The 24,902-nt window shown below is 43.3% G+C and overlaps 2 protein-coding genes across 3 annotated transcripts in view; both read left to right on the plus strand.

The window, feature by feature from the left end:
• AGBL4 (AGBL carboxypeptidase 4) overlaps positions 1–24,902 on the plus strand; it is a 1,193,307-nt gene that overhangs the window by 983,947 nt on the left and 184,458 nt on the right.
• The window catches only part of BEND5 (BEN domain containing 5), a 50,281-nt gene that overhangs the window by 18,989 nt on the left and 6,390 nt on the right, over positions 1–24,902 (plus strand). For both annotated transcript variants that reach the window (XM_049774858.1, XM_049774859.1), the window contains 2 exons: positions 15,032–15,180; positions 20,775–20,988. In XM_049774858.1, coding sequence (XP_049630815.1) covers positions 15,032–15,180; positions 20,775–20,988 — 363 coding nt within the window. The remainder of the gene's footprint in view (positions 1–15,031; positions 15,181–20,774; positions 20,989–24,902) is intronic.

The following is a 24,902-nucleotide window of genomic DNA, read 5'->3' on the forward strand; positions in this document are numbered from 1 at the left end:
GAAATGCCTATAACTTTTATTGCATCAGCTCTTAGGTAACCAGATTTTTACTTTTTCTCATCTAATGTTGAGAAGCAGGAATCGGGGGAAATCTGAAAGACAGGTAGGCTGGAAAGCCAGGTGAAATGACTGGTCATCAAGAGAAGAAATGGAAGAAACTCTGAGAACCTAAGAATCCAGAATTGGGGAAACAGACCTACCAGTGTGGAGAAAATTTGTGATAGGGCCCATGGCACCATGACCCCAGGATACTCATTTACAACCTGAGTTGCCTGACAAAAGGGAAAGGGTCTTACCCAGAAACATGATGTAGCCCCTAAGTTTAAATCAAACATAACTTTCTTTGCAAGAAGGAAGTTTTTAGTCTTTGAAATAATAGGTAAAGCTTTATTTTTCTTTAATGTACAGAGAGATGCACTTTTATCCACTTAATGGCAGATGTCTTTCATTTCTTAGGGTATATTTACAGTTATTGTCTAAGTGGGGTGACCCAGTGAATCCCCCAATAGCGTTTTCCTGCCCTAGTGACTGCTAAGAAGGCTTCCCAGGCTTCCCACTCACTTAGGAAGGCAGAGACTGCTTGGTCTCAATTCCTAGGCTGGTGACTGGTCATCATCTGTAGCTGTCACACAGGATCAGCATAGATTATTTGCAGGTATGCAAACTTGGTCATTAAAATCTTTTATCAAGATAAATTCTCAGAGACAAATCCCAAATAGAAAAATCTGTGAAAGTTGTTTTCATCTTGATGTGGAGGGGAGAGAAGGAGAAAATGAAAAAAAGTTTGTCTTAGTCTTCAAATGAATGATTTTTATTTTCATTGAGCTCTGTTGTTGGACTTGTTTTATACTTTGGGCATGGAGGAGGGTGATCACAAAACTCAAATACTCTAATGCCAAATAATGAAAAAATTATTATTTTAGTTACTGGAAAAAATGACTATTTTGTATGATTGTGAACTGGGTGTAAACTCTAGAAAGTACTCCTGAATCTCTAGGGTACTAAGACACTGGGAATTTTGTGAAAAGTGGTTCAGGGGCCAGTGTGATAGCGCAGCGGTAGGGCATTTGCCTCATATGTGACTGACACAGGACCTTGCCTCATACGTGACTGACACAGGACCGACCTGGGTTTGATCCCCGACGTCCCATATGGTCCCCAAGCCAGGAGTGATATCTGAGCGCATAGCCAGGAGTAACCCCTGAGTGTCACCAGATGTGGCCCAAAAACCAAAAGAAAAAAAAAGTGTTCCTTAAAAAGTTTGACAAATGTGGACCCAGTAATAATGTTAGTGTCTTGCTCTTTCTGAGCTCTTTTATTCTATGAACCTTGAAGATTGTCCCAAGGGCCAATACCTAGCTCTTTCCTGATCTGTGTCATCATCATCATACAAGTGGTTTGGACTGAACGTAAATAACACAAGAGTATAATGAAAATCTCTACGCTAAGGGGAAGTTGTATGTTTTCATGATCTAGTCTAACCTAATCTTTGGAAACATGTAAATCTGGATTCAAACCACAACTTAATTCCTTTGCAATTCTATGGTTTTAGAAAACAAACTCCCTCCCCCCTTCCAATTCTTCCATTCCTCCTTTTTTTCCTTCCTACTTTCCTTCCTTCCTTTCCCTTTTTACCTTTCATTATAATTTCCTTTCTTATTTTTCTTCCATAAATATTTACTTGTCTCTTACTTTGTGCTGGAAATGAAATACTGCCCTTGACCCCTGTGCTCAAAGCTTGATGTGGGAGACAGCCACTAACATAAGAGGCAGCAACAAATTGCTTAAACAAATGTACCACCATAGGGACAAAAGCAAGGAGCAGAAAGTAACACACTGAATTGGCAGGTGGAGGAATGGCAGGTCCAGGAAGAAGAACTTCCTGAAGGAAGTGATGTCTAAACTGGCACCTGAGGGATGAGTATTTGCTGTCTAGGCAGGACAGAGTGATCCCAGAGAGGGAGGTGCTTGCCAGCAGACCTCTCTGAACTTTGGCATTCCCCTCACAGCCTGTGACAGATAGATAGCATCAGGCCTAAATCCTGTTTGTGCTCAGTTATTTACTGTCAGCTCCATTTCCCCATCTCTTAAAGAATGATCTAGAATGAGACCATTTTATTTATAAATTTTACACCACCACCACCACCACCACCACCACCACCACCACCACACACACAGTTATTGGCCAGTTTGGGCTTTTGCAGGCTAAGGAATTTCCCTACCGCTCAGGATCTTTTACTAGAGATCAGTTATCAAATAGCAACTATACATTTTCTGAGTCTAGAAACTTGAGAAGATAAAAAAAAAAGACTGAAATATTGGAATTGGGAAGGGTGACATTAATGGATTTAGTGATACATGTGGCCATGTCATTAAAACATAAGTATAATGAGTTCTGGGGTAGGGGCTGCATTTGATGATCAAACTTTTTGTATTGAGTTTGGAAAGAACCCCACTTCTCAAACCCAATTGAAATAATTCCTGCTGTGTCCACAAGACCAAGGAACTTGAAACAAGACCAAGAGATATCAGAACTAAATGGGGAGACCCTCTCTGAATCTTAGCTTTACACCCTATGATCACACCCTGGCCAGAAACTGGTATGAGGTTGGGGCAGCTCCATTGACCAGGTTCCAGCATTGCTTTTTTCTTTGTCTATTTGCACCTATTTGCCTTGTTCTGGGACTGGTTCAATGGCCCCTGTGTACTGGATTATCTACACTATAACAGTCAAATTCAGAAAAGAGATATCAGCAGGGCAGGAATTCCCCAGTTTGAAAGGAAGGTATCCCCACCTAGAAAAATTACTGCCAGCTGCCCCAAACTTTGGGTCCTGCAGGTGATGAATAGAATGATACAAAGAGATGGAACCCAACCTCCTAGGCAGGATGGAGACCCCGTGAGAACCCTGAAGTGGCCATGCATTGCACTGATAGAAAGCAGGAAATGAGCCAGCAGTTGGAATTTGATGTTTGAGACTACTGGATGGCATCCTTCTTAATTCATGCCTTGACTCATTACTTTCTTTCAATCCACAAATAAACACAAGATGGATTCAACAGGAGTGATTCTTGAGTTATAAAGAAGATTAGAAGATAGAAATAAGTCTTCCAAAGTAGTTGATGCATCTTGGGAAGTGGTGTGGACATGGGGGCCACTGGAAAGACAAGGGAGAGGTGGGAGTATTCTTGAGTGACATTGGAGGTGCTTTCTGCTTTTTCTCTCAAAGGTAAATTTCTAGATAGGTAAAAATAATTTCTTTTCTGAAAAGGGTGTGGTAGGCCAAATAAGGTTTGGATTCTGTCATATAGATGTTCACCTTAACGTTGCTGATAAGGAAGTAATTGTTACTGGTGTGTTGTAAGGGTTTCATAACACATGGTCCTTTCGTGGTCCTTTTTGTTTTTTGATGGGCCCTCCCACACAAGGGTCCTCCTTAATCACTGAACTTAATTGTCACCACCCCGATCCCCACCCAAGGAATCTTCCCTCAACAAAATAGAACTTTCCTTTTCTGTGATGAGCCACAAGTCTCTGGATGGAAGGAAATTTACTTTCCTATCCTGGGGTCTCATCTCAGAACCTTGTATGTAACAAGGTCAGATTTAAATGAGGATACGCACAAGAAGAATCCACTCTTTTGACCAGCATATTGCATGTTCAGTGCTTCTCTTTATTCTTTCCTGCCTTTTTCTGCCTGTCCTGAAAAAAAAAAACTGAAGAAAAAGTATGGAGATATTCTAATCTATAAAACCCAGATGTGGGCATATATCCATGGCTTTATTCTTTTACTTCTACAGCAATGAGAGTGCTAAGACCATGCTAAAAGAACTGGGAAATTAGAAATGAACAAAGCAATCACCTTTTAACACATTCACAAATTCAGGGCTTAGAATAGTGTTCATTAAACTGAGAGCCTGGCAGAGGCTCCTAAGGGATGAGGAGTGCAGAGCCGGAGAGAGGCAGTTGCAAGGTTGAGCTCCTGTGTAAGACAAAAGTAAATGGTCTATAAAAAAATAAATAATTTTATAAAGTAGACTGTCTCTTTCAGTTTCTCCTTGGCTAGATCACATATCCCTAGGGGCCAAAGACTGAGGCATAGATAGCCTTCTCCCTTGGTAGTCCTGTAAGTTCCTCTGAGATAGTTGAATTAATTTTGGTGTGATTCTCTAAGGATCATTCAACTAAGGCATTGAATAGCTCTGTAGGGATTTTAGAGACAGGAAAGAGATGCAGTCCCTGCCTTCAAGCTGCACACATAGAGCTGAGGGAAGCTCAGAGCTCAGGCATGGATAGAGGCAAAACAACACGACACCTTATAGTTTGTGAGGAAGAAACTCTGCCATGTTTTCCCATAATGGTTTTAGACAATATGTATGCTTTGTCAGGGATACAGGCAGGCAGGATGATTCCTAGGATAACAAGCATATTAACAGGCACTCTCTTATTCATTCATTTTCTCTCTCTTCTCTCTTTCTCTCTTACACACACACACACACACACACACACACACACACACACACACTTTATGGGCTTGACATTGCCATTAAAAAAAATCTCATTGTACTATTCCAGTTGCCTTGTTAAAATAGAAAACAAGGCTTACTATCACCTTAGACAGAGGAGAATGCAGAAAGAAAGATTACTATCCCTGTTGGCTAGATCACAGGCCGGTTGAATTTTTTTGAAAAAGGAGAAAGCCATTGTGTCCTGCAAACCTCTAGGCTTTTGGGCTTTGCCCAGTGTTCTATCCAAGGTCCCTTAAAAGACCAGCTTTGATCTTAAAAATCCTTTGTGGTGTGAGCTAGATTCTTTAAGCACAGGTTAGGGGTACCTGTGAAAAAGCAGCTGATGCCAGCCAATACTTTCCATCTTTCCCCTCTACTAAAGAATACCTGGGCTTTGGCCTCAGGTAATTGTTGGGTTTTTACTCTGCTCTGGAACTAGTATAATTTATGTCAAATGATTGAATACTCTCCAGCCTCTGTTTTCTTCTCTGTAAAATGGATATCTAATACCTACTGCCTGCAGAACAGAGCCCACTCAGTGATGAAGGGATGGTGTGGATCCTCAGGTCAGAAGTAGTAGGGGGCTCCAAACCTGTGATCTGATCCATAAATTTGGACACACTTCTAAACGTGAGAGCATAGTGGTTTCACAGAGGAGGTAGAATTGGTTGGAGTGCCAACCCAACAGTTCCCTAGACAATGAAATACATAGTTGTATGAAATGAAATGAACAATTTTTTTTTTTTGTTTTTTTGGGCCACACCCATTTGATGCTCAGGGGTTACTCCTGGGCTAAGCACTCAGAAATTGCCCCTGGCTTGGGAGGACCATATGGGACACCGAGGATCGAACCGTGGTCCTTCCTTGGCTAGCGCTTGCAAGTCAGACACCTTACCTCTAGTGCCACCTCGCTGGCCCCAAATGAACAGATTTTTTTTTTTTTTTTTTTTTTTTTGGTTTTTGGGCCACACCCAGTAACGCTCAGGAGTTACTCCTGGCTATGCGCTCAGAAGTTGCTCCTGGCTTGGGGGACCATATGGGACACCGGGGGATCGAACCGCGGTCCATCCTAGGCTAGCGCTGGCAAGGCAGGCACCTTACCTTTAGCGCCACCGCCCGGCCCCAAATGAACAGATTTTTAAGAGAGTACTCAGTGGTAGCACAGTGGTAGGGTCTTTGCCTTGCACAGGGCTGACCCAACACAAATGTGGGTTTGATTTCTGGTATTCTATATGGCCCCCCAAGCCAAGAAAGATTTCTGAATTCAGAGCTTTGAGTGGCCCCTCAGTGGGTACAACAGCCATGCTGGAGAGTCACTGAAGGCTGCCTTTGAGATGTTATTTCAGGGATGGCACATCCTGGATACTCACTGTCCTGTAGCACAGCACTGTTGCTTTATTCTAGTATCTCTTGTTGCTTTTTTTCCCAGGAGAGGGAGGACTTCCATGCTGTGCTCAGATCAAGTTTTTAAGTGGGAACCAGAGGGGCAGTGCAAGAGGTAGGGCATTTGCTTTGCAAACCCTAACCTAGGATGGACTGCGGTTCGATCCCCCTGGTCCCATATGGTCCCCCAAGCCAGGAGTGATTTCTGAACACATAGCCAGGAGTAACTCCTGAGCGTCCATCGTGTGTGACCCAAAAACTAAAAAAAAAAAAAAAAAAAAAAAAGTTTTCAAGCAGATGTAGGAGTACTGTAGCCCATTTCCCCCTTAGTGGTAGAACCAGGTTCCCCAGAATGCCCTGTGCCTTTTTCACTTGGATGGATGATCAGGAAAGATCTAGCACTGAGAACTAGAATAATTTCCCTTGCACTTTTGACTCATCTCCAGTCTAGGCACCTTTGTACGATTGACTGAAGCTGAGTTCTCCATGGTTCCACCTAGATTGTTTTAAGAGCTCATAAGTCATGAGGTCCAGAAAATGGCTCAGGATAGAGGTCATGCTTCATAGGGATAAGGTTTTGGGTTTAGTCCCCAGCATCACAAAAGAAACAAAACACAAAGTCTTGGATAGTCTGGAGCAGTGGTCCTCAAACTATGGCCTGCGGGCCACATATTGTATTTGTATCTGTTTTGTTTCTTCATTGCAAAATAAGATATATGCAGTGTGCATAAGAATTCATTCGTTCATAAGTTTTGTTTTTACTATAGTCAGACCCTCCAATAGTCTGAGGGACAGTGAACTGGCCCCTTGTTTAAAAAGTTTGAGGACCCCTGGTCTGGAGCCCCTTTCTCTTCTTCTTGGTACAGATTTTCCCGTAGCCCTGGGTTGCAGCAAAGGGGTCATTTGGGGCTGTCTCTTTGCTCCCTATGAAGGAGCCAGGAGGGGCAGGAGTTGCAGGCCTTTTCCCTTTTGCTAACAATGAGTGACCTCCCCCATCAGAACAGGAGATGGCCTGCTGCTAGTTGGCTTCTGTGTGGCCAAGTGACAGCTGTGTTTTCTGCTGAATTGACCTGTACAGTAAATGGAGGTGGGCAAGGGTTTCCTCATATATAATGGCTGATCTCTCTGAATGCTCAAGCCTGTTTGGGGCCTCCGAGGCTATTCATACATAAAGAAGCCTCGGCCATAGAATCATCAGAGGTAGAAACAGACTCAGAGATTAAGAAGCTTGCCTGAGGCCACAAACCCAAGATCTGTGTTTCCAGCTGAGGTGATCTGATCCAGGGGCTCTCAGCCTGCTGTTCCTAGCCCTACAGGGAGATCTCTTCTATGTGCAGCTTTGGCTTCTGAGACTGCCAGACCCTAGAACAGGTAGGATGTTTCCTACCTAATAACCTTCCTTTCCTACTTCTCTTCCTACTTTAAGCCTTGCTATGCAATCTGATTTGTAGACTCCAACCAAAAAAATTCCTAGAGTTTTGAATGAAATGATCTTTCAATAGAGAACTAAATCCAACCCTCTCACCCACATTTATTGATAGGAAAACTGAGGACCCAAGAGGGAACAGGGATGCCAGTGCCACATGTCATCTAAGTAGACATGTCTTTGTGAAATAATATGAGATTTATATGCAGCTAGCATGTGTGCCTGGGTCAGTCAGCAGCCAAGGTTCAGCTGACAAAGCCCATGGTAGCCTTGTGCCTCTTTAGTCAGCTTATAGGTATTTCTTAACATCCCTGATGCCAGAAAGCCTCCTGTAGTCTTTCTACTGAGTGATTCACCTAGTTTCCTTCTATGTTCCACCAGAGCAGGCAGCTTGCTCATAGTTCGCAGTGTGGTACATTCCACTATGGGCTGGTTCTGGGAGATGTAGTAGTGGGAGAACAATGGTCTCCTACAGTTTCTTCCTTGACTCTAGGTTCTCACCGCACTGATCTCAGGAAAATCAAATAGCTAAAGTCCATTAGTCCTGCCTCCCAGAAACCGCAGCTGGCCACCTCACAGGACAGTTTGCTTCAGGAAGTTCAAGAACTCTCTTCTCTCTTCCTGCCCCCCCCCCCCAATGGGGAGGCCTTTAATTTATTTTAAAAGAGAAAGTAGGTTATCTTAGACAATAGTAGAGCCCACACCAAGTTTGGGAGCTATAAGAGAGGCTGGTTTCTTCAGAAGCTGCAGATAGCTTCCAGCTAGACTACATGGAGTAGAGAGAAAGATGTAGCTGCAAGGTTGGAGAGCAGCTAGAGACGTCCCCACCCCACCCCTTCTCATCAAGTGATATGGGATGTGGCCGTCATCTTCTGAGAAAGGTGAGTCTTCTAGGGTTCCCACTCTGGAAGGACTCAAGACTCTAGGGACAACTGGTCCTGGATTGATTTGTTTGGGACACATCCTCCAAGAGATGCAACTCTGCTCTCCATCACTCCTGCTTTGGGTGTTCACTGGACCCCCACAGCAGCTTCTTTAAGATAAATGCTCTATTTTGGGTCCTTCCAGTTCCTACCATAATCCCTCACCCAGCCAGTGTTGGCTATCAATACTTTCCTGGCAGGCACACCCAGGCTGGTCTGCTTTCCAATGCATTCACAACCACCTGGTCAGGCAGTCAGGTGAGAAAGGAACTGGAAGATTCAGCCCAGTTTTCCCTAGCAGAGGACAGCTTGGACTTTTTAGAGGTTGGATGAGTCCTGGTGACACCCAGGCAACCTTCCCCCCTGCTGTGAGATTCTGGAAAGTTCAGAGATGAACTTAAGAGTATGAAAAAGCCTGGGAAAATCTGAAAACTGCTGTTAACTGTGGAAGGTGAAGGCAGTAGAAAAAGTAAGTCTTGGGGCCAGAGTGGTGGTGCAAGAGGTAGGGTGTTTGCCTTGCATGTGGCTGACCTAGGATGGACTGCAATTCAATCCCCCGCCATCCCATATGGCCCCCCAAGCCAGGAGCGATTTCTGAGCACATAGCCAGGAATAACCCATGAGCATCACTGAGTGTGGCCCAAAAAGAAAAAAGAAAGAAAAGAAAAAAGAAAAAGCAAGTCTCTTTACAATCATATATAAGCACTCTTCCCACCTGACTTTAGGCAAACTACTTTTCCACTCTGAGCTTTCTTGATGTGCATGGTCCTATTGCATCCACAATTCTGTTTCAGGAGTCATTTTTCTCCTTGAACACACGCTGAGTAGGTGTTTGGTGCATGCCAGGCTGTTGTACTGAGTGGAGACAAAGCTGAGGTTGTCTTTGGCATTTATATTCAGGGAGATATTAATCACAGTGAATGGCATGTACTTTAAAGAGACCACCACCCTGCAGGTCTAAACCAAAAAATCACTTGGTAGATAGTGGGTCACTTTTCCCTCTGCACAAAGCTCACAACCTTTGAAGTTGAGAGTCTTTCTTCCACCAAGTATGGCCAGTTCCTAGACTTGTGACAGAGGACCCTAGGTCTGCTTCTGCTACCCCTTTTCAGCTGGGCTTATCCCAGGAAGAGAGTAGTTCTTTGGGGTCCGTTTCAGCTCTGCTTCTCTTTATTCCTGACTCTTAAAGGAGCTACCCAACCACTGGTGCTGGGCTGCAGGCTCAAATGGCTTCTCCTGCCTCTGTCCAGACAAGTCTTCTCCAGTGTCTTTTAGAAGGTCTCACCTCACAGAGAGCTAGTGGAGAAGAACCTGTAGCCACTGCTCATACATCAAGATTATAGTCAGCTTTCTGAAGCCTGACAGGCACACCAATCCAGTAGCGACCTTCTTCTTTCCAGTTTGTTCAGGTCATCATGTTGGCCATTTTCTGGTTAGTCAGTGGGTCCCATTCATGTGCCTCCCATCTTCACTGTATGAAGATACCTGTCCACTCCCCCCCTCTCCTCCCTTCCTCCACCTACCCTTCCTTCCAGGAAGTTCCTACCAATCCAGCTTCCAAGTCCCAGCAAAGAAATTTGTGAAGTCTGTTGTTCTTCTGGAACCTTCTAGTTTTCTCTATGCATCCTTCATCATTATGGACATAGCTCCTCCCACCCTTAGGCCAGCTTCAACCCAGTGACTCCTTTTTTTCCCACCAAGTGCTGTGCACCTCTCTGTTCAGGGGTATTCTCTCTCCCTTTAGAGGTTTTGAATTGATTGACTTCGCACTTAAGAAAGTAGAAATATATGTAGCATAGAAACTTCCTGAAGAAGTAAATGAAAGGCTTTAGTAATTTTAATGAGCATTCTAAAATGAGTAGCCATTTTTTAAATCAGAAATGCTATTAAGTATTCCAAAAGAGGTGATTTCTGAACGTCCTATACAATATTGACTTTTTAGAAAGATTTTTCAGGAAGATCAGCATTTAATCCTAATGAAAATGAACGTGAACTGAGAATGATATATCTTCAGATACCAAACTCTTTATTTTGTGCCAAAAAAATCCCATTTTATGGATAGATCCTGTGCTCATAGATTATAGAGAGAACAGAAGGAGGATTCATTTATACTAGTTTTCTATCACTGAATCCTATGTTTTTTTTTCATCAAATCACAAGAATTTCTATGCTGTATATTAATATTTCATGTTTTAAATTCTCAACTCTTCCAGGAGTACAGCAGGTAAATTGTTTGCCTTGCACAAAGACGACCAGGCTTTGGTCCTTAGCATCCTATATGGTCTTCCAAGCACCTGCAGAAGTGATCCCTGACTGCAGTCAGGAGTAAGCCCTGAAAACCATGGGATATAGCCCCCAAATAACAAACAAAAATCTATCAGCTCCTCCAAAATGATTATGTGCTTCCTTATCTCAAGGCTTTGTGCCTCTTTCACAGCCTGGATGTCAGTCGGTAGTCAGTGTGATGTGTGACGAGTAGGCTCATGAGTAGCTTCCTGAAGAGACAAACACTACCTTTCAGACGTTTTTAAAAAGCTTCCTTTGCGCAAAGCGAAGAGAATCTCTTCACAGAATGTATATTTTCCTCAAAATAAACCTGAAGTGAATCAAAAGACCTCTTTTAACATTTTTTCCTACTCTTTCCACAAAGTGAAAAAAGTTCTTTTGTTACTTAAAATATCTGCGCCAGATCATACAATGCTGTCTCTTAGCGCAAGTGCTTATTATTGTGGCTAATTTGGTCACATGTGTTTGAAGGAGAACAATGCCTCAGAAATTTTTAAAAGCAAAACAGCAATCTGAAGCGTTTGTTGTAATGAGATGTAAATTGCCAACATCGGCAGGGATTTGCAGTGATGTGTTTTTCCTTCTTAAATTAAAAGCACTAGAGGCCCTCCTTTTTCTCCCCAAAGAAACCACATGCTTTTTTGTTCCTTCTCTATCTGATTCTGTAATAATAAACACCTCCCATATCAATTGATTTTTGTCCTCATTCATCTGCCATTTGCTGAACCTCTGCTGAGCTTCTGACCTGTGCCAGGTTTTCTTCTATCAGCTTACATGGTGACTGTTGGCACTCCCTATTTTGCAGGTAGAAATGCAGAGGCTCATGGGTTGGTGAGGCTCATCTAATAGGTGGCTTGGCTAAAAGTCAGTGAGCTGGGATTCACATTTGCATTCCTGGATGAACGCCTTTTGAGAGGTGTCTTTGGCTGGTCTGCCCTCCATGGTGCAGCCAAGTCCCCACATACCTTCCAGAAGACCTCGAAGGATGAGGCTGCTCTAGAGAGCAGTCACACGCGTTGATGAGCACTAACAGAAGATACCAGCACTAAAGCCTTATTGATGTTTGACAGAAGTCTAGCAGTCCCATGTAGAGACCTAATTGGAGGCTGTATAGTATAAGATTGTGCTTGCTTTTTGCTGAACCTGTTCAGATCACTAGGGTGAGAGCAGAGCAGCTGGGCCACAGGGCACTGAAGTCACAATTCAGTAGTTCTAATTTGAGTCTAAAGCTGATGTATGGAAGTTATGTGCAGGGTGAGCACCTACTGACTGCACAGACACTCTGTGTCAGACTTTGGACTAGTCACTTCCTATACAAGGTTATTCATCTTCAGGTCTATTGGGTCTCTGTTGTTATTCCAGTTAACCTTTCTTTCAAGTGAAGTGGCAGTTCTCAGAGGTTAAGTAACTGCTGAGCATAGAATTGGAACCAAGCACATATTTAAGTGGCAAGTCTAGAACTTTAGCAAACCTGGCTTCAAAGAGCAAGCTCCAAAATAGAAACTCAACTCCATTTGAGGTACTGGAAGAACTTCAAGAAGCAGGTGGCTTTTGAGTCAGACCTTGGAGTTTAGATAGCAAAACAGCTATGGGGAAAGAATGCTCTAGACAGAGGGATTGGCTCAAGTAAAAACAAGGCTATGGAAGGAGGGGATGAAGAAAGGAAAGGCCATTTTGGAGAGGACTCCTTGCTCAGGAAGACATAGCTCACAGTGAACTCAAACACCTTCTGCCTTCTGGCCCTCACTGATTGTCCCTTTATACTAACTAAATATTTTTCTTTTTACTTAATAGCCTAATTTTTACATTACTACTCCATGGTCTTATAAAAGGTAACTTCCATCCAAGAATAGCTTTCCCCACAAAGAGTAGGTTTTTTTTTGTTTGTTTGTTTTGTTTTTTTGGTTTTTGGGTCACACTGGTGGTGCTCAGGGGTTACTCCTGGCTGTCTGCTCAGAAATAGCTCCAGGCAGGCATGGGGGAACCATATAGGACACCGGGATTCGAACCAACCACCTTTGGTCCTGGATCGGCTGCTTGCAAGGCAAATGCTGCTGTGCTATCTCTCCGGGCCCAAAGAATAGTTTTTATCTCCACTCAGATGCAGAGCTTTCTTTCAAAATCTTTGCCCTAGCCCACTAAAGACTTCTCTCTCCCTCTCCCTCTTGTCCCTCACTCCCTTCCTCACCCTTTCTCTCCCCCATTTTATATATTATTATATGTCATGAGATCCTATAGTGTTCCAGGCACTGATCTGGGTTCAATGTGGCAGAGTGAAAACTGCCCACTTGAAGAACTTTATGGTCACATTGACAACAGACAGTACCTGATTGGTAGGCTAAACATGAGGTTTGCTCCAACTATGCAGTGTAGACCCCTTCCCCCATGTATAATCAAGCAGGACCTTGCAAGAGAGAAATCTCAGCTCCATCCTAAAGTTGACAAAAACTTGAAAGACAGATGATGTGTTGTCTAAGGCTGAGACAGTAGCACATCCAAAGGCACAGAGGTGTGGGCTAACATAGGAGATGAGAGACATGGACAGGAGTGAAAATGGGGGAATTGAGAAGAGCAAGAAGCAAGTGGTGAGATAAAGAGCAGGTTGTTTGTCTTGAGTCTTCAGGAAGTCTTTGTGTTGCTTCATTGTGAGAAGGAGAATCCTGAGTACAGAAGGGGGGAGGCTTATGTAAAGAGCTCTTTGGCAGCCATTGTGGAGTGGTCCCGTCAGTCAGTGACCAGACTGAAGTCACAGCGGAACTGGATTCCTTCTCTCTTCAACACAGAAGGAAAAGGAAGCTTCTAAGAAAGAACATAAGCTTGTCAGAGATGACCTATGAGCTGAGGATTGTGGCTCTCCACTCAGTTCATTCCTCTTTCCTGTCACTGAAGTCAGAGCAGGAAGAGACCTCAGTTGCCACTCAGCCATATCCTTGAGGGGAAACTGAAGTAATTACCTTTTCCTGATCTGTGAAAAGACAAATGTTCCACTTGAGTTTATTTGTATCTCAGAAATCTAACCTGAGATTTCACACAGGGTGGAGAAAGGGGCAACTGTTTTTGGAAACCTTTGGATTCTTCTTTCATAGTTGTCCTTGGCTGAATCATTTAGCAAGCCATTCAGCAAGCACTTAGTAGCAGATGCTGGAGTTGAAGAGAGAAGGAGACGAGTCAAACCTGCTCCCAGCTTTTGAGAAGGCCACACAGTGTTGGAAATGCCATCAAAATGCTTATGGTGTCCTCAGTCCACTCAACTTCTCCTTTACTCACACAATTACAATTGAGCAGAGCTAGAGAGAGTCCTAAACTCTCTCCCAAGATGAACTTTTCTCTTCAACTGCTTTTCTGCTTACATGAGAGACTACCAAATCTATGTTGTGGGTGGCAGCTGCCTGCTACTGAGAAATGATATTCTTATTTTGGGAAGTCCTGTCAAGAGAAATTTGAGTTACAAAAAGACTGATACTGTCCCTGTCATCAGTCAGGGAAGTGATAAGTGGATGTGGACTTGAACCCAGATTGTTGGTCAGGACTTTAATATAGAAAATGGACCAAGTGACCCATTTGAGGAAAGAGGAGATGGGGCTACAAAATTCAGCTGTTATCTAACTTCCACGTACAGCAGTGGAATCCTGCTCTTGACAGTAGCTAAATATCGGATCCTATTCCACTTTTGAAAATATTTCAAAAAGTAGACTTTTCAGGTTGCTAAACTCTGTTGGCCTTTAGAGTTACTTTTCTGGAAAAGTTAATCAAGTCTTTCGGTCATATTTACTCATTTTCATTCTGCTTCTCTACCCTTCGGTAATCAATTACAATAGGCAATTTAAAAAAAATAAAAAGCCCATCACTTCTAAAAGCGAATGGAGTAAAAATATATTCCCAATAGAAGCCATCACCATCATCCAGCTTCTTTTCACTATGTAAACTGCAAGTAATTTGTGTTGATTGCATTAAAATCAAAATCAAGGTAGCTGCTGGATCAGGCAATCAGAGGTTTAATCTGTATTGTATTTTAAATTTTTGGTTGAAATGCTCCTCCTGTCTGGATTCTAAATTTTGGGACTTGGAGGCCTTCTCATTTCTCCCCACTTCCCTCCTAATCTCTGTTCTTCCACTGTTTCTGCTTCCCTAAAAACAGCAGAGACAGGCTTTCAAGCAGACATACAAAGTGCATATCTGGTAACCACCACAGTCTTAACAGGATGTTTGTCCTGTGCAGGAAATTGAGTCCCCACATTGACATTGAGAGAAGCCCACCTACCCCCTTGAAGCCTAGTTTGCATTCATATTTAGACTTGGCCATTCTTGCCTTCTACTTTCCTGCCTTTTCCATTGTGACATCCATCCTCCATATTATTTTCATTCTTGGGTTAAAAGTGTGGTCCAATGGACAAAAGCAAGCCAGAATTTTTTTGGTGACACTATGTTCTAATAGATGCATAGTTAAAATATTTGCCTTTATTTTCCTCAGAGTTCTAGACAGATCTCTTTTCTTAACTGCCTAGGTCCCGCCATTGACTTGGAAAAAGTAAAGTCAGAATGTCTCGAGCCTGAGCCGGAGTTACGGAGCACTTTCAGTGAGGAAGCAAATACGTCGTCCTATTACCCGGCTCCTGCACCTGTCATGGACAAGTATATCCTAGACAATGGCAAGGTAGTGTCTCAAGCTCAATATCAATTCCCTGCAAGTGTTTGCTAGTCAGTAAAGGCAGAGAGTGTGATGGGCACTTTCTCAGACACAGCTGCATGGTGGGCCTCCTGGCCTAGACCTGTGTGCCCATTTCCAGAATCATGTTTTAGCTAGTGGAGCTTTATTTTTTTCCTTTAACAATTATATATCTGTACATATATATACACATATATAACCAAAAAAACTATAAAACTCAACCCACATTTAAAAAGCTTATTAGTGAGAGGTTGAAAAAAGTGATTATTTTTGATCTGTTTGATGCATATGTTTTTATTAGATGAGATAGCGGCGAAATCTAATAGGCATCTGCCAATTTACTCTGTGTCTTTTCATCATTTACATGTAAAGTGTGTTTCACACTAGGTGTTCTATGCCAATAAACAATGCAGAAGTGAATGAGACACAATTCTTGTCCCAAAGCTGCTTTCCAGCTGCATAGCCTGCAGGCATGCACCCACATTCCCAAGGCCACAAAGAACTCCTCTAGTTTTCTTCCCAGACCCCTGGGGTGGAGAGGTATGGAAAAGCCATGACTGATTATATTTGGCATAGATAAATCAGAGCCACAGAAATGTCAGCCACAGAATGACAGAGCAGCAGCGCAAGGAGAAAATTGGTAGGTACACATCCTTCTGACATGCACAAGAATTCAACGTAGAGGTGGATTAGAGCCCTTTGACCAGGCACTGATCTAATTCACTTTCACTATTCAAGTGTCTGCCACAATGGCATACAGCTATCATCTCTCATCCTCCCCAAAGTTTCTTCTGTGTTAGTTCATTATTTTTTCCTTATGCTCCAGAAAACCTTTGTTTATTCAGCATTGTACCCCAGACTACCCATGGATTAATAAGAAATGGTTGTATTAGGCTTTGTTCAAATATCTCTCTGCTCCCAGCCAGATTGAGCCAAAGAAAATACTATCAAACTGCAAAAGCCAGACCTGACCCGATAATTTCTAAAACTTTCTCAGCCTAGCTCTTGTTCTGCTTACCTGTGTGATCTTGGGTGTGTCCTTCCCCTTGCTGGCCCTCAGCATCCCTATCTGGGAATGGCGGGTTGGATTGAAGCTTTCCAATGGCCTTTAATGATTAAAACTGTGTAGTGAAGTTTTGTGAACGTCCCAGTTGAAGATCAGAGATTTCTTTTTAGCCACGGTCAGACTGTGGAGCGACTAGAGACTCTTTCTTAAAGTAGCTTCCAAGGGAAATCTATTTTCTCTCTTTCTTTGAAGACTGATGGATAGTGTTGGAGCACCCCAGGTACCTCTTTTGCAAAGGCATCTTTTTTCCCCTCAAAAATAGGCCTCAAACTTTATTTGATATTTTTTTCCACACATGAACTGCACAGGATATCTTGAAAATGCCAATGTTGACTTTTCATCAGTTGTTGGAGACATACAGCTATGAAGCAAGCATGACTTTCATTTGCAGCTAAGCTGTAGTCAGACTGAGAAGTTAGTAAGGGAAAGAAAAGGAAGCAGCCACCCTGCAGGCTAAGAGCAGCTCCCCACAACTCAGAAGTAGCTACTATGTTCAGGTTCTTTTCTCCTAATCACCCTTCCTTCTAAAGCTGTGATCTGTACAAGGCCTAGGCAAAAGTCCCCAAACTTATTTGGTCTGTTTCTCCCTTTTCAGAAAAACAAAATTATGGAGATCTTTGAGAAACACTGGCCTTACGCATTAGAATCCAGAGGTCCTTCCTAAAAGGAAGCTGGGCTGATCTACAGTACACTTCACAGACTCCTTTCCCAATCTAGTCCCAGTTTAACAGATGCCATGTTTCTAATTTCTTCCATGACACATCAGGTGACATTCAGAATTCTGGTCCAACTGTGAGTTATGGTATCTGTGACTTACCACAGAATCCACTTTTTTGTTTGTTTTTGGACCACACCTGGTGATGCTCAGGGGTTACTCCTGGCTATGCGCTCAGAAATTGCTCCTGGCTCAGGGGACCAGATGGGACACTAGGGATTGAACCAAGGTCTGTCCTGGATGAGACATGTGCGATGCAAATACCCTAGCACTGCGCTATCTCTCCAGCCTCAGAATTCACTTTTTGATCTTGGTAAAGTAGATTGGTTTTTTTTTTTTGATCTAAGACGTTTTAGCTCAAAAATGAACTGTATATAAATATAAAATAGAGCTGTAAAGAATATTAAGTAGTTTGTGTTTAATAGTATAATTTATACATGCTAGTAAATAAATCCAGGAGACATATCCAGAAAAAGGATCCATCTTGAATTACACAAGCAGGAACCGGAAGCCAGGTCTTCTGGTTCCCAAGCCAGAGCCTTTTCCAGTCCATTCTACTGTGTCATTGAAGGCTGGGCATTGCTCCAGGTGACCCTGGAGAGCCCTTGTCCAAGTGCCACAGCCTATACTTGTGATTGGTCTGACCCAAGGTCTTTTCATTCTGTGCTTAAAGTTGGCCTTGAGTTAATGTCAGAAATTTGTTTTTTTCTCCAAGGCAAACAGCTTCTCACCAGTAATGAAAGCCAATGCTATTAAGATGTGTTTAAGTGTGCCCATTCCTTTTTCACTGCTTTGTGTTCAGACTAGTCACTTTGTAATATGAGCAGAAATGGCAAAGCCTTCACCTCTTCCCTGCAACATGCTGTGAAGCACTGAATCAGATGACAGAGGTGCTTTGCAGGCAAGACATTCAGAGGGTAGAGAACTCATCCCTGGATTAATCATGGGGACTTTCCTGGATTTGCAACTGAGACTTGAGAAATGGCCTTACATAGGCCTTACAAAAAGACCTAAGAGAAGGTATTCATATTGGGATATGGGAGAAGCCTGAGCACAGACACTGGGGGAGGAAAGAAGATAAAGGCAGTAACCGTGTTTTTGTCCTTTGTTGTCCTGACATATCCCTCATCTCTCCTATAGTCCTTAAAGCTGTTCCTGGAAACACATGATATTCTGTCTCTATTAGTAAATAGGTAGCAGGGTAGGTAGCAAGCAGGACTTGCTCCTAGGGCTCTTTCTATAAGAGCGCACTAAGAGGTAAAGGAAATGAAGAGTGAGGGGCAGAATGATGAAATAATGTGTAGATTAGATGGAGGCAGGATTCTAGAGGGTAGATTAAGTTTGTGTGATTGGTTTGGGGTTTGAAATCTTTGGAAATGGGAAGCCATTGAAGATTTTAAATGATTGACCTGGATGGAGAAGAAAATATCAGTGGCTTGTCTTCTAGTTCTGTATCTGATGCAGTGACTCTACTGGTTTACTGGGAGGTGCAGGGGGATCTCCAGAGGAGAAGCAATGGAAGATGTTTTCCACGCTCACCCCATATGGCCCGAGCAGTGGCAGGGAACTGAGAGAAGATACGGGCATCTGGGACATTCAGATTTGGTTTTGGATCTTGATTCCAAAATGTGTTACTTGAATAGGTATTTGAAAAAGAACTTTGCATCTCTTTCACATCTGTAAAATGAGAATTGTTTCTATCTCTTTGCATCTCTTAAGATCTCCATGAGGGTTAAATTCATGAAAGGTATAATATTTGACTCATTGTAGGTTTTTCCAAAAATATTAGTGCTTTTTTTTTTTTTCTTGTAAGACATCGGCCAAAATGACTGTCATCTCTCTTTTAAGAATAATGAATTAAAAAACCAAAAGATAGGAAAGCAAGCCTCAGGGTTGAAAAGAGCAGAAATCTCTGAAAAACTGATGCTGTCATCCATCTCTGTGGTTTTTGTAATTCTGAATTTAATCTAATCCAGTCTTTGTTTTCCTCTCTGTCTGGGAGTTTACATGGGTGACTTCAGAGTGTCACTGAGGGAGGACCAGATTCCCACAGATAGCAGTGGGGTGCTGATCCCCAGCATGCCTTCTCTGGCACAGACTTCCATTGAATTGAGACCACAGAGAAAAGGAGGCCAGCCAGCTCTGCACTTGCTGGAACTGACCAGGCAGCCCCAGGCAGCACCTCTCACCCCAGGTTGCTTATCTGCCCCAGCCTATAAACAGATTGACAGGGCTGGGCTTGCAGCCCAGGGTTTGGTTATCTGATCCCAGCCTGCAGACATCTGAGACATCTTTCGCGCCAAAGGAAGTGAACTCAGATGTGGTGGTGGATTGTTTACTGGCTCACGGGTGGGCTGTGGGTTGACGGTTGAAAACCCTTAGTAGTTTAAGGAAGAAGAGTTGTGTGTCCCTGCCTTTCCAGACAAACTTCAGTCAGAAATCGTGAAGCATTTTTGGACAGTGGTTCTTGTTAGTCAGCCACTGTTGGTGTTGGCTGGGGGAGGGAACAATGACTTCCTCTTGACATAGGACAACCTAGGATTCTCCCATAAGGTCTTCTTCCCATGCATGTGGTTGGCCTGCAAGACTTTTTGTAAAATAGGAAGTCAGTTAGGGCTTTTCAGTCTTCTTAGAAAGTTTAGCTCATTACCAGCTACCCCTTCCCCCATGTCCTACACAGGCTGTTTTCAAACCCCTCTTCCCCAGATTCAGTAGAAACACATCAATGGTTAAGTTTAAGGAAAATTATGCTTTTTTTTTTTTTTTTTGATTTTTGGTTCACACCCAGCAGTGCTTAGGGGTTATTCCTGGCTCTGCGCTCAGAAATTGCTCCTAGCAGGCCCGGGGAACCATATGGGATGCCGGGATTCGAACCACCGTCCTTCTACATGCAAGGCAAATGCCTTACCTCCATGCTATCTCTCTGGCCCCAAAATTATGTTATCTTAATGATTAATTTTCGCAATAAGTTTTTTGTTCTTAAAAGAGCCAGAAAGGACAATGGTTTTCAAATCTAGTTGCACCCTAAAGTCACCTGGGGAACCTTCAACCACCTTGATCCTTAGGTTCCACTCAGATGAAGTGAACCCCAATCTCTGTAATGGAGCCGAGGTACCAGTAATTTGTGTATTTGCCCAGGGAAACCAGTAGGGAACAGGTTAGAAACCACAATACCAGAATGTCCATACCAAAGTGAGAGAAGTGCTTTGAAATGTGACCAAGAAGAGAGTTAAATGTTGATGTTGCTGCCATGCAGGTGGGTTTTGAGCTGCCTTCTGACTCACTGACTGTATAGCCCCAGTTCTGTACCCACCTCTGGGAATGATTGTAAGTCACTTCACCTTTGTGAGTCTGGCCTTTCCATCTGAAAGGAAAAGCCTTATAATAAAACCCTCCTCCAAGCATTACTATGAAGTTTGGAGATGAAGAGGATTAAAAAGCTCTAGAGGGCCCCAGAGTGATAGAATAGCAGATAGTATTCCAGTGCACTTTCCTTGCACAGGCCAACCAGTATGATGTATATGGTCTCCCAAGTTTGCCAGGAGTTATCCCTGGTCATAAATAAAGCTAGGAGTAAGTCCTAAGCACTGCTAAATGAGGCACAACTCCCCCAAAATAGAGAAAGCTCTAGAATAAGACCTCACACTTTACAGGTATTCAGTAAAGGATTGGTATACCCCTAACATTAGTATCTGTGTAATAATGCCTGGTACTTGGGCAGCAGCATCTTAAAGGACAAGTAAAGTCTCTGACTGCCATCCTGTCCATCTAAACAAGTGCTTATGTTGTGTTCCTTTGCAGGTTCATCTGGGAAGCGGGATTTGGGTTGATGAGGAGAAATGGCACCAGCTACAAGTAACCCAAGGAGATTCTAAGTACACAAAGAACTTGGCAGTCATGATATGGGGAACAGATGTTCTGAAGAACAGAAGCGTCACAGGAGTTGCCACAAAAAAAAAGAAAGATGCCGTCCCAAAGCCACCCCTCTCACCTCACAAACTGAGCATTGTCAGAGGTAGGTCTCTGGAGTAGCCACACTGAAGGGGCTCTGTCAGGAGGTGTGAGGAACTGTTAAGCTCCACATACATCTCCAGATTCCGGCTGGGAGCAGGGTGTCAGGAGCAGGTGTGTTATTGGGCTTCCATGTGGAGCAAATAGACTGAACAGAAATTCCGTTCAAGAGAATAGCAGAAGAGGGAAGATAAGGTGTGAAGGTGGCTGTCAGGAGCTCCTTAGCTAGACAGATTGGGCAAGAATTCTTGGGGTTCTTTGAAGGAGACATCAGGCATAGATAGAGATTTATCAGGAGGTGGACTCATAAGGGACTAAGGCCTCGGGAAGGAGAACTGCAGTATACAAAGGGTAGTGATGAGCTGTGGCATGTGAGGCAGGGGTGTCATTTATGCCTCCAGAATCATGCCTAGAGCAATGAGTATCATGAAGAAAACCCACTGAGGTCGACAGCACTCCACATCACCCCAGGTATTGGGAGTAGCTAGAAGAAAAAGAAAGAGCTGGGAGTTATTTTCTAGAAAGGGCTCTTTTGGGGCTGGAGAGATAGCACAGTGATAAGGCATTTGCCTTGCATGCGGCCAACCTGGGAGGGACCCGGTTCTATTCCTGGCATCCCATAAGGTTCCCCCAGCCTGCCAGGGGAGATTTCTGAGTGCAGGGCCAGGAGTGACCCCTGAATGCCGCTGGGTGTGGCCTAAAAATCAATCAATCAATCAATCAATCAAGTTTTTTTAGAAAAGAAAGGGCTCTATCCTGGATCCTGAATTTTCTTCCTTCCTGCTCCTCCCTCACTTATTTTCTCCTTTCCTCCTTTCTCTGCTCAATCTCTCCCATCTTTTTTCATCAACTGCTTAAGCTCTTAGTCTTTATTAGCCCCATGCTGGGTACTGAGGACAGGAAGAAGGATAAGACATGGTCTCTATCTGCAAGGAGCTCACAGTTTCTGGGGAGAATCAAAAACAGTTAGTGACTGCACAGATGATACCAAAGAGATGAGGAAGAATAGATGGGATATCATAGTTTATTATGCCAAGCACTTGCTTTGCTTCCAGGTCTATCTTATGGGGCCATGGATTAAGGTTACAGCCATAGAAGTAAAGAACATTACCCAGGTTTAGGCTATATTTGGGAAGCCAAGGTGGAAGGACACAGAAATCAGTGAGTCACTTGAGTTTCAAAGGTCAAGTTTTCAGCTTGGGTCCCCCACCAGCACCACCAACTCTAGCCTGGGGCTAACTCCTCTTTCTCACAGTTGCCTCCTCGGCCTGCCTGCGTGATTAATTTATTTAGGCAGTCTGTTCTTTTTTAGACAATCAATGGTAATCTTTTGTCAGGCTGCTGTCTGAAAGATGAGACTGGATTGGGGCTATAGCCCTGGGAAAGAGTCTTTCCTGGAGATGCAGTGTCGCCATCCTGCTAGGTGACTTGACATCTTGCTTTGTGACATTTATCGAAATGTGACACAGTGGGTCCCAGGTGCCTTCTGATAACTGGCTGCCTGACTGCTATGTTGTGGTATGATTCATCTGCTGTGTGCCCATGACAGGCTCAAGTCTAAGTACTTGGGACTGTGGGCCACATCAGATTTGTCTCCACATCCTCATGGCCTAACCTACTGGCTATTTCTCATTGGATGCGCTAGAAGCCCAGGGGATACCCACCCAGGCTTGCCAGCTGACCCCTGCTGACCCTTGAAGTGATTTTATGGAAACCAATTTCATTCCAATTCCTCAGCTGATCCCCTACCTCTGGTGTTCCCTGTTGCCAAGAATGATAGCTTAGAAATAGCCATGTCTGAAGTATAAGTGAAGGGATCATTCTTTATGACAGTTGGTACAAAAACCACTGTGACTTTGTGAAGCTCACATGGCTGCCATGTGCAATCCTTTGGTGCTATTCAGCTTCTAAGCTCTCCTATTCTAGTGCAGTGTGAGCAAAGTAGAAGTTGGAGCCAGGTCATCAAATACTTGGGGTAGAATCCCAGTTCTGTTTTGGCTGAACTGTGAGCTTTTCTGGTCCATACTGTGTTCATTTTACCCCTAAGCCTGGCAGTATGCCAGTGCCAAGTAGCTTGTTAGTGTCTCCATCTACAAAGGCAGTATCATGATCCTTTCCTGGCTCCCAATGGACCACAGGCATCTTGAGGTTCTTGAAACCCATCAGAACGATGTTTTATGCAATTAATTTCATCCCCGACACTATGGAGCAATCTAAAAGAAAATACCTCAGCTGAGGAGCTTGGGGTCATTACCAAGTTACTTTCTCAGAGATAAGGAAACCTAAGTTGCCTTCACTGATTTTTTTCTCTATTTCCTCCCTCCTCCCTTGGCTTTTTGTGCCACACCATGCAGTGCTCAGGGCTTATTCTGGACTTTACACTCAGGAATAATTCCTCGTGGTGCTTGGGACTCTATGAAGTACCAGTGATTAAACCTAGATTGGCCTTGTGCAAGTCAAATGCCCTACCCACTTTCACTCTGACCCTACATACCTCCCATTTTTAAAATCTTTCTAGAATCTTTTCACAAACATGAGACTGTACACCTCTCCACAAAGCATGGCCTTGTCTCTTCCCTCACAGGAAAGAAAAATTTCTTTCCTCTAAAAAACAAAAAAACAAAAAAATACAGTAAAACAAAAACAAAAACAAACAAAACAACTATTTTATTAATTTATTTTTTAATTTTTTGTTTATTTCGGGGGCCACACCCAGTGATGTAAAGGGGTTTCTTCTGGCTATGTGTTCAGAAATTGCTCCTGGTTTAGGGGACCATATGGGACAACAGGGATCTAACCAGGTTCTTTCTGGATCTGCTGTGTGCAAGGCAAATGCTCTACCACTGTGCTAATGCTCTGGCCCCACTTACAAAACTTTAACTTGCCACACCAGGAGACTCTTGTGCCCAACTTTTCTGCCCCGTGTCTTAGAAGAGTTTCTTCTCTCAGTCAGAAATAGTAAATCTTTCCAGATAAAAACCCATACTATCTGCCTTCTAAGTATTTCACTGTGAATTATTCCCCCCCACACACACACACACCACCCCACCACCCTGCTCTCCTGGTTATGTCCTATAATCTGCTAGAATGATTCTCCCTGGGTAATTCTTTTTTCAAAAAATAAATGAAATGCTTTCCAGAGCCATGCCTATCACAGTTATTGCTCTTCTCTCTCTCTTTCTCACATCCAGGCCTTTGAAAAATGTTGTCTATTATCTATCACTATTTGATATATGGCCTGGTCAAGTGGTCTACCAACTGGCTTTTGTTCATATTCTTCTCTCTAGTCTATTCTCTCCCAAGGGCCCCTCCTTACCTAACTCAGGGTCTCCTCACCACTCACTCCCCAGCATTGTAGACATGGACATTCCTTCACCAAGAACATTCCCTACCTCCCTGGCTCCTCATCTCTTCCACTTTCCCTGCTTTCTACTCTGTCTCCAACTTCTCTCAGCTGATCTGGCTTCCAGTTGTTTTGGGTATCCACCCTCTACCCCCATCCATACATCCATGTGCCCATATCACTGATCTTTCCATCATTGGTTCCTAAATTTTACATAACATGTTTTAGTTGTTTGTTGACTGGGTAATTCCCTTCTCTCACCCACACTAGAAAATAACTTTGTGGGCTCAGTGTACAGAGCTAATTTGTATAAAGTACTCAGTATTTGTTTAGTCAAGGAATGATTCTCAAAACTCTAAGAAAATTTAGGTCACACTCAGTTTCTGATTCATTTATCCAATACCTCTGGTAATACCTTGGAAGAACACCTGGCATTGTCAGAAATGTACTGTTGGCTGCTGTTACTTTTGTCTTTCTACCCCTTCTGTGTTTTCTATCTCCCTTTGTTGGTAGTGCTGTTGTTTGGGGTCATACTCAACTGTGCTTAGGACTAACTCCTGGCTTTGTGCTCAGGG

Source organism: Suncus etruscus, chromosome 6, assembly GCF_024139225.1.
Source record: "Suncus etruscus isolate mSunEtr1 chromosome 6, mSunEtr1.pri.cur, whole genome shotgun sequence".
NCBI lineage: Eukaryota > Metazoa > Chordata > Mammalia > Eulipotyphla > Soricidae > Suncus > Suncus etruscus.